At 31.9% G+C, this 10637-nt stretch overlaps 1 protein-coding gene across 1 annotated transcript; it reads right to left on the reverse strand.

Annotated features, from left to right (window-relative positions):
* Positions 1 to 85: 85 nt before the first annotated feature.
* Positions 86 to 6470, reverse strand: LOC139497355 (transmembrane protein 47-like). The gene is made up of 3 exons (XM_071285567.1): positions 5900 to 6470; positions 2609 to 2758; positions 86 to 1078 (listed from the first exon to the last, which is right to left on the reverse strand). Exons 1-3 carry the CDS (start codon positions 6123 to 6125, stop codon positions 918 to 920), a joined length of 537 nt encoding a protein of 178 aa, XP_071141668.1. The 5' UTR covers positions 6126 to 6470; the 3' UTR covers positions 86 to 917.
* Positions 6471 to 10637: the final 4167 nt, after the last annotated feature.

The raw sequence follows: 10637 nt of genomic DNA on the forward strand, positions 1-10637 counted from the left end.
GCGTTTCTGATAAGAGAAAATCTAGAAAAGCGCTGTTTCCAATTTTTTAAAGGGTTTCAATCAGAAATAAAAAAAGCTTATGATGTATAATCTATAATTTATTGACAAAAATAAATAACAATCAAATATACAATACAACGGGTTAGAAATTTCTCAGTCTGTACAAACGTCATGTGATTTCAGGTTGCCGTATTACAGTACAAATATGCATATCCCCTGCATTACCGTACCAGTATTCATATCATAAATAAAACATTATGTAAAAAGAAACCCGTAAAATCCTTTTCCTGATTAAAGGTGCAGTATATAAATCATTACAGTAAAATGTCGGGATTAATTCCAAAATTGTGATGCATTATGGGCACGTCATTGTCTTTAAATTACATATTATTATTGGTCGAAACGCCCTTTAACATTAACAAATAAAAGTTCAAATTACAATCATAAAGTGAAACTTGTTCGGTTTGTATAATAAACGTCATTTGGTTTCACAGTCTTGATTGCAAAAAGCCCATTTTTTACCCGCAATCTCTTGATTTTTGTTCATTTACATAAATGTATACGCACGATCACATATAATTACTTTTCAAAAAGAAATTGTATTAAATTTGCCTATCGGTGCTTACATGTATGTATGCCGTTTAAAGCTAAAAATTACCTTATTCATGTTTCGTTGATATTATTTTTTAAGTTGACAAAAAAAACTGGTATCACACTGGTAATTTTTTACAATTAAAACGTGAATCTAAATTAATATGCAATTTGAAAGATTTACACTATCTAATACATCAAATTAAACTCTTCACAATCCACTTTTCTAGTCACAAATATTTGCTGCGTAGTATCCTTTTAAAAACTAGGCTATGCGTTTTGTCACGAATTGTTTAAAATGCGTAATGAACTTTTCCATGGTAATTTTACAGACAACACGAATTAATAATAAGAAGAATGGCAGCTACAAGACTAAGAGCACCACTAGCGACATCTAATCCAAATGACCAACTAAGGGTGGTTGCAGCGGTGTAGTATTCCATCCATTTCACTCCGTAAACAGTAGCTCCGGCAATAATTGCTCCGACTGAAATAGTTCAAAGTAAAGCATCAAAGAAGTTTAACATATGAACAAATTAAAACAGATAGTTTTCGATATGACCTAATTTGAGTTCGAATTATTTCCCCTGGCCGCCATTAAATGAAGGGATCTCTAACGTTGCGACAAGAGAGAAGAATCTCTTGTTCAATATGTTCAAATTGTGTCATTTTCGATTCTTATTTGATCCCAAAAAATTAATACTTTCAAAAACATTCAAAGTCAACATATGGAATTCAAGACCATTATAATCAAGCTCTAATTGACTGCTTTAATTTGTTAAAAATGAAACGTTTAGCCATATTTATCGATATTTGCATTAACACTATCAATAGCAGATCAATTATTTATGTAATGTAAACTATGTATGCATGCAGAGTTCGGAAAAAAATACTATTTCTAAGGATAAGATTTTAAGTTTGAATTGGAATCTTCTACATTCTTTGGTTACTAGTAGTTATGACCTCTATTTCAGTAACTGAATTTTTCCATGTCTATTTTTTACTGACAAATCCCACATCATATATTGGTACATAGTTTGGGTCTATCTAATCAATTTAGAATAGAAATTTAATTTGGGGAGAATACGGCATCACACATTTTTAACCCTTCCACATTATCTAATAATTTATACAGGAACTGTTTAATTAGTTCATTTTATACATATTTTTTGTTTTTTAGCACAAAAAGGTCCAAAAAAAAAAGTTCGCCTCGCTACGCTCGACCACGAAATCTATTCGACGCCCCCAAATCATGCAAATTGTTGCTTAAAAAAAATGATGTTTTAATGAGTAAAATTTAAGTGTCAGGAGAGGCTCAGAATGCAGGATTATGCACCATTTATACCAAAATTTCTCGGGTTCTTGAGCGGCCCCGAACCCCTGTCGAATATCCGCCTCGTTGAGGCGGGATCAGTCACTTCGCGACCCATTAATTTTAATCAAAATTGAGTGCTACGCCTCTGTATGAAAAATGGTAAAAACATTTGAAGTAATTAAAATGAATATGTTTACACCCAGTTTTGTCGTGGTCTGTTGTCGAACACAGAGTGCTATAACAGAGGCTCGAAAAGAATAAATCGGGTATTCAATAGTTTTATAGTGGTTCAATCTTAGACTGAAGTTATAAAACTTTTAAAAATGATTAAAAGGAATCATTCATATTCGCGTTCGTGATCTTTGTAAATAGTTTGGCAGATGAATATTAACGGGAAATCCAAACTCATGAAGCAATTCAAAAATAATGTTAATAATATATTTGATTGTTTTTGAAGATTTTATTGTATATACTGATACACGTTTATGTAGGCGTTACATCTACTTGATAGACTTTACTGCGTTATAATCTATTCTAACAGGATATTGATTTGGTCTGATATTTTGTAGTCAATGGAAACAACCAAACAAGAATAAGAACCTATTTCGTAACCTTTAGAATATGACCCGACCGGGCCAAGCTAAGGCACACAAAAAAAAAAGGTCTGTGATAGTTAACAACAAGATATTCAGAAATACTTACATGCAAACAGTTGAAAGCCAATTATTACATAAGCTAAATATTTATTGGATAAACAGCAGCTGTATATCGAAAATAAAACTATGGCAACAATCAGGGCAACCAATCCCGACATCTGTAGAGACAAGTTGACGAGGAAATCATCATAAAAATCTGAAACACAAAGAAGATTAATTTTATTGAAGAATACAATAAGAATCAAAATAAATTGCTTTTTTTCAAAAAAATAAAGTCAATACGTGAACCGTAGAACTTGTTTATGCTAATTCTTATTTCAACTGAATTGTAAATTGTATGTCAGTGTTTTCGTTATCATGTGTGTGGAGGATATTATTTTCTTTTTATTGTATCAGGATAATTTGGGTATGTTGAGAGTGATGTTAAATATAAAGTGAGGAGATAATTAATGTTTTTATTTAGATATTATTTTTCACCAAATTGAAAGGTCAAACTAGAAACAATGTACCAATGGATGACACTTCTAGGGTTCTTATTGGTAGAGGTAATATTTCACCTAAGTCCCACAGTCGTTTTATTGACTTTTCTGTTAAAAAAAACCATATTAATATCGATGTGGTATGAGTGTCTGTTTTTCGTTGTTTAGTATACAAAAATTACCATTACCTGCTCAATACTTTTTTTAAATGCAGTTGCTAATAACGAGCCAGTCGGAAATTGAAAAAAAAGTGTCTCGGTTTTCGGCTGTCCGTTCCTGAAGAGTTTATTCTTTCGAAAAATTTGCTGTCTTAAATGTTTTATGCTATTATTCCGGTCGCTAATAAAAACGAGCTAAAATATCAAATTGAAACCCGACTAAACTTTGTGACATACTATAGGTTTATACCTTTAACATACATTCGTATGAAGAATCTAGAGAAAACCATTTTTTTCACCATGAAATCTTTTTATTTCTTAAAAGCTTGTATACGTCGTGTATCTCTTGTTTTAAATTCAGTTTCAATTGAAAACGGAATCTGTTTACGTTTTTACAACATCGAATCAAAGTTCCTAAGACAAAAGATTTGTTGAAGAAAAGTATCTGCAAATGTCTGTTTAGAGTTGTTTTTCTAACAAAGTATATCAAAAGAGCAATTTTATATACCAAATAAAACACTTTGTACATTGAAAAACAAATTAAACTTCTTTTAAATTCTTTCTGCGCAAAAAAGACACTTGAAAATTTTATTTACTTTATATTTTGAGGTGTTTTATAAACTTTAAAATACAGTGTAAACAAAAAGGTCGTGGTAAGATAAACATAGAAATGGGGACGGTATCAAAGAGACCCGACCAAAGGGCAGAAAACAGAACAACAGGTCACCAATGGGTCTTCAACACAGCGAGAAAATACCGCACTCTGGGATATACTCGAAATTATTACTTTTTTCAACTGTCGAAAAATTAAGCTTAATATATACAAAATAAATAATGTGCGTCTTCCTAAAATAAAAGTTTTCTCATATGCCATGATCTTTATTACTTCACTTATAAATTTTACGGACGCCATTACGAGTTGGTTGACAGTTATGGAATAACCGTTTCACAAATGATATCGGATATGTTCCTTACGTCGTAACTACAATCCCCTTCCCTTTCATAAATGTGACCTACCGAATAAGACTATTTACTGGATTTGTCATCACATAAGCAACACGTCGGATGCCACATGTGGAGTAGGATCTGCTTTCCCTTCCGGCGCACCTGAGATCACCCCTTGTTTTTGGTGGGGTTCTTTGACTTTGGTTTCTATGTTGTGTCATGTGTACTATTGTTTGTCTGCTTGTCTTTTTCGTTTTTAGCCATGGCGTTGTCAGTTTATTTTCGATTTATGAGTTTGACTGTCCCTTAGGTATCTTTCGTCCCTCTTTTATAACAAAATAACAAAATAAATATATAGTGAAATCGGCAATGGTGGAAATGCGCGCAAACGTAATGCATCGTCTTCACGATACTTTACAAGACCGTGCCCTTCACAAATAAGTCATTACGTAAAAAGACTTTCATTGTGACTTTTTTCAGTATTGTGACTCGCTTAATTTTTTAAAACAGAGGCTGAGTTCGACAAAAGTCAGTGATTTTGTCTCGTCTGTATTTTGGTTCTCGCCTGCAGACCGAGAACCGGAAACCGTTATAGGACTTCTTTGATTGTTGCAGATACGATTTAAATTAAGTTCACTTACGTATTTCAAATATTTTCCGAAATTACACGATTCCAATGTTATTTATTCAACTTATCTATAAACAGCAATTATTTGACAGACTTTCATATTGATCAATAAAATCAACTTAAAAATTTAATGAAAAATGTGTTTTCGTTTCATTTCATTTTAAAACGCATCATATATCAGAGTCTGTAATGTGACACAGTTGACTAGTTTTGTGTAAAGTTATTCTGAACGATATACACCTAACTGTATAGATGTATCCATGCATGGTTATCAAAAGGATATACAGTAAAATTCTTAAGAATTAAAATATAATCCTCGGTTTACATTTTACAGTTTTCAGTTATTGAAATCGTCAATGAAGTTCATTCAAAACACAGGAACATTTCACCTGAGGACTAAACATTCTTAATCGAACTTTCACTTGAGGACTAAAAATTCTTAATCGAACTTTCACTTGAGGACTAAAAATTCTTAATCGAACTTTCACTTGAGGACTAAACATTCTTAATCGAACGTATGAATTATTGCAAAGAGCTAGAACGTATTACTGAACGGTGAATTGGTTAAGGTTCATCCATCATGTAGTCGCATTTGCTTTTGATATTTTCGATTTGTGGTTATATTATATCATCGCATTTCTTCATAGCTTTTTAATGTTAGTTTATTTAAGGAATGACAGTAAAAAAAATTCTGTCTATGAAGAAATTACATAAAAAATTTGGTGCACACTGAATAACGCGCGTAGCGGGTTATTTAACAGTGTGCACCACATTTTTTTATGTTACTTCGAATAGAGGAATGTTTACGAAATGTAGTTGTTTTTCTGCTTTGATGGTAGGTTTTGGGTATAATTGCTGTGTGTTTGGTTGTTTTTCTACATTGGCTAGAGATATAAAAAAGGGGGGGGGGGGGTGATATCTCAAAAAACATATTTAATCCGGCAGCATTTTTGAGCATGGTGGTCTTAGACTGTTTTCTGCTCTTTGGTCGGGTTATTTTATCTTTGACACATTCCCCATTTCTATTCTCAATTTTATTTAAAAAAGATTTGCATTAGAGGCAAAAGAACTAAACTTGAATAAGAAATATTTGGCGGAAGTGGAAAAAAACTGAAAATATATCTTACCTGTTCCTTTATAAGCATTGAGAACATTTGATATCGAGAAACAGTTACTTATGTCGTCTTTACACTGAGAAAACAGTCCAGCAAAGTCAACATCAGGGTTATTATCCTGCTCGTTCCAGTACGGAGTAAAAATGGCAACCAATCCACATATGAGAGCTACCCATGTAACAATATATGATACCCAGGATATGGGCGTGGAATCACAGCAACATCCTGCACATGCCATCTTATGATAGTTTGTTTGATCTCAACACTGTAAATTAATTAACTCGTAGAATTCTAGACCTAACCGTCTTCAATACTTTCCGCCACTAGAGGAGGTAAATATGAGCGAATATAACAACCAAAATTAACGGTTCTCGACACTATTTTGCGTCAATAACTTGACGATTTCGATCCTTTGACAAATCTTTTTTTTTCCTTTCTTAATATGAAGTTCACTACAGTGACTTTAAGTTAATATAAGTAATATACCTCTAGTAATTATCACTTAAATAAATATTTTCAAAAGGAAAAATATGACAATTTAAATGCCTCGGATCTACCACGTATACGTTTATTATTACTTCTCGTAAAATCTTAGTTTACTTTTATATATAACGTGGGGTCATAATTTAAACGGAATTCGTGATAATGATTTTAAGGTTAGAAGCTACCTGTATACTAAAATAAGAAATATAAGTAATGTTGACGTAGATAGATCTAGTTTTGTTAAAAAAATCACTAAGATATAAGGAAAACATACTTGCTCATGTCATAGGATTGTCCCGCAATCTAATTGGTAATGTTTGAACACAGTAAAAAAGGAACTATAACGTACATGTATATCGTCATAGTTTATAGATTAGATTACAGTTAAATTTATTATACGTGATTCACAACAATATAATACTTCAAATGAATAAAGTTCAATGTATGATATAAAGATATAAGAAGATGTGGTATGATTGCAAATGCGACAACTCTCTTTTCAAGTCATAATTTTTAAAAGTAAACCATTAAATGTCTAAGTACTCAGTCCGTCTTCAATACAGAGCCTTGGCTAAACAACGAATAGCAAGCTATAAAGGGCCCCAAAATAGCAAGTTAAGTGTAAAACCATCAAACCAGATATATGCTTACTTAAAAAATGTCGCGATCAAGTTTGAATTTCAGCACCGATCAACTTTTTTTACGCGATTTACAATGAAAATTATATGAACATTGCATTAGAGGCCCCCTCACTCCTTCATATATATCTTAATTAATTGCATTTTCAGGAATTGTGTTCGATGGAAATTTGCATTGTCACCGCTTTTACTCTCCATATCTTTTCAAATTTATGTTAAAGTTTAATCAGAAAAAATAAGTTTTCGGACTGTTTGTTTTCAAAATCAATGCAAACCATTAATCTTTACCGGCTTTTCTCATTGTTAAAGGCTGTACGGTGACATATAGTTTTTAATTTCTGTCATTTAATTTGGTCTCTTGTGGGAAGAGTTTCTCATTGGCAATCATACTACATCTTCTTTTTTATAATTATTAGCTCTGCAAATGTAAACTATACTGACAACTGTGTCGTTAGGACACTGCTAATATCAAAATGAAAGTTACTAGACAGAAATGAGATATACTAGTACATGTACCTATTTTACACACATTTGAGAAAAGTTAATCATAAGCAATCATGTGTTTTCGCTCATTTATGACTTAAAACAACGCAGCCTTACTTAAAACTAGGTAAATTGACAATATTCCATCTATCATATATATATATATGTACATTAAGAATTTATTAGATCTAAGGGTTTTTATCACCAGTAAGTTCTCCAGTAAGTCCATCAATATTTAATAATTCGATTATGGATGAAAGATTGTTGAAAATAGATGTCAATAAGAAATTGCATGAAAATAAGAAATAGCAATTATTCGAAAATAAAAAGAAGGATCGATTTTGGATAGTTGACATTTTATTTAGTCTAAGAATACATTTCTGCCCTTAGTAGAGATATAATTGCAAATCCTGTTTGTACAAATGTAAGTATTTTTTTCTTTCTTCTTCTAAATCATTCAAGTTCTATAAATAAACACTTATCGATATTTACTTATTTAGAAATCAAATAAGATGGAATAATTATCATTGATGAAATAAAACAACTGAAATACATCCAATAAGTATACAGTCATTTAGTCATGTAATATGTATAGTACCTAACAATATTTTGTTTTGTTAGGTAGGCGAATCCGGCCTTGGAATAATTTAAATGACTTTTTATGTACAATAACAGGCATATCGGGGCCTTTTATAGCTGACTATGCAGTATGGGCTTTGCTCATTGTTGAAGGCCGTAAGGTGACCTATAGTTGTTTTAAAATGTCTGTGTCATTTTGGTCTCTTGTGGACAGTTGTCTCATTGGCAATCATACCACATCTTCTTATTTATATATATCGTTCATATTTCGAGTTCATTAACTTACGGATTTGGTATGTATTATAAATATGAATTATAACAGCAATGAAAAATGCTGATTTCATTTGAATACGCACAGTCAAGCTTTACATATTGCGAACACATGCGAATACTATATATTATACTCAGTCTGATATATATTGCCACGTTTCTTTTCAAAGTAATTTCTTTTTTCAAAGAATGAAAATACATGATCTGAAAAAGGTTCTCAATCTTCTGAAGAATGCTTGATTTCATTTGCGGAAAAAACCTCTGTGTTATGAAAACTTGGTGGAAAAGTATATGTAAAAACTGCCATATTGTTGAATTCGCAATCTTATTCAACAAACATTTAAGAGTAATTTTATAATTTCTTAACAAATATTGAACTTAACTTGTTTCCGTCCTAGACAATAAACAATATTATTCCATATTGGTATTATTTTAGTAGGTTTCTCTATATGAATTGGATTTTGAATAAAAAAAGCATATTCACCTGAGAAAGTGTTATTCACCGCGCCAAACGTCACGCGCTTTTACATGCAACGTTATGGTTAGATTGTTCATGTTAAATTTATTTTGGTATATGTTATTCCTTAAATACATGTTCTTCTCTCGGATTATGGAATAAAACAATTATTGTCTTTTGTTTCGGTCAATATGGGGTTTAATTGACTTTTGAAAAACTGATATTCACTTCGGCCGTCGGCCTCAGTGAATATCAGTTTTTCAAAAGTCAATAAAACCGCATATTTACCTCATCAAAAAACAGTAATTGTATATGATTCCATATTGATAAAATTTTAAGCATATTCACTTGCGTAAAAAGGATATTCACCGCGCAAAACGTCACGTGCTTTTACATGTATAATTTTGGTAAAAAACGTTTGATATTAAATATTTTCCATAACATTCATTTCTCTCGGAATATGGATTCGAATAAAACATTTACTGTCTTTTGTTTCGGTAAATATGTTGGCCTCAGTGAATATCTGATTCAGTTTTTCAGAAGTTAAAAAAACACACATTGTATAAAATTGCACTAGTGCAATAAATCTTCAAAATTCATGACGTCATTAACGACAAAATCTTAGTTTAAACCAATTTTTACTTTCAAATATTATATTGCTATACAATAAAAGGGTTATTGCATGAATATTGGGGAATATTGTCCCTCGTAGAACATATATAAAATTCTACTCGGGACAATATTCCCCAATAACCCTATATTATTGTTGCATAAAAACATCTCATATTCTGACATAATACATTCGGAACTAATTCATTAAGGTAATAAGGTAAAGGTGAAACAATGAATAACTTATCCAACTATTCAATAATGTACAATGACCAGTCCATAAAAACAAGATGTTAGGGGTTATAGGTTAGTTATTTTTTCTCATTGGTGAAGGCTACTTTTGACTATAATTGCTGACATCCACTGTATTTGAACTTAAGTGAATAGTTGTCTCATTTGCAGTAAATACCATTTTTTATAGGGAGAACATAACGGGTTTTAGCTCACCTGGCCCGAAGTCACTTTGCGTCCGGCGTCGTTAACTTTTACAAAAATCTTCTCCTCTGAAACTAGTGGGCCAAATTAAACCAAACTTGGCCACGATCATCATTGGGGTATCTAGTTTAAAAATGTGTTGCGTGACCCGGCCAACCAACCAATATGGCCACCATGGCTAAAAATAGAACATAGGGGTAAACTGTATATTTTGGCTGGTAACTCTGAAACCAAAGCATTTAGAGCAAATCTGACGTGGGGGTAAAATTGTTTATCAAGTGAAAATCTATCTGCCCTGAAATGTTCAAATGAATCGGACAACCGGTTGTTGGGTTACTGTCCCTGAATTGGTAATTCAAGGAAATTTTGCTGTTTTTGGTTATTACCTTTGATATTATTATAGATAGAGATAAACTGTAGACAGCAATAATGTTCAGCAAAGTAAGAGCTACAAATAGGTCAACATGACCAAAATGGGCAGTTGACCCCTGAAGGATTTATTGCCCTTTATAGTCATTTTTTACCAATTTTTCGTAAATTTTTGTAATCTTTTACAAAAATCTTCTTCTCTGAAACTACTGAGCAAAACTTAACCAAACTTAGCCACAATCATTATTTAATTTAGTGTATCTAGTTTAAAACATGTGTCCGGTGACCTGGCCAACCAACCAAGATGGCCACCATGGCTATAAATAGAACATCGGGTTAAAATGTAGATTTTGACTTATAACTTTGAAACCAAAGCATTTAGAGCAAATCTGACAGTGTTAAATTCTTTATCAGGTCAATATCTATC

This window comes from Mytilus edulis, chromosome 12, assembly GCF_963676685.1.
Source record: "Mytilus edulis chromosome 12, xbMytEdul2.2, whole genome shotgun sequence".
Lineage (NCBI taxonomy): Eukaryota > Metazoa > Mollusca > Bivalvia > Mytilida > Mytilidae > Mytilus > Mytilus edulis.

Bases quoted from the DNA above. Each gene is read 5' to 3' on its own strand.
- LOC139497355 (XM_071285567.1), bottom strand. From the start codon at position 6,125: ATGGCATGTGCAGGATGTTGCTGTGATTCCACGCCCATATCCTGGGTA. The intron at 2,759-5,899 runs GTAAGATATATT...TTTGTGTTTCAG, and splicing joins CAATGCTTATAAAGGAACAG to ATTTTTATGATGATTTCCTC. The intron at 1,079-2,608 runs GTAAGTATTTCT...GAACTATTTCAG, and splicing joins TGGCTTTCAACTGTTTGCAT to TCGGAGCAATTATTGCCGGA.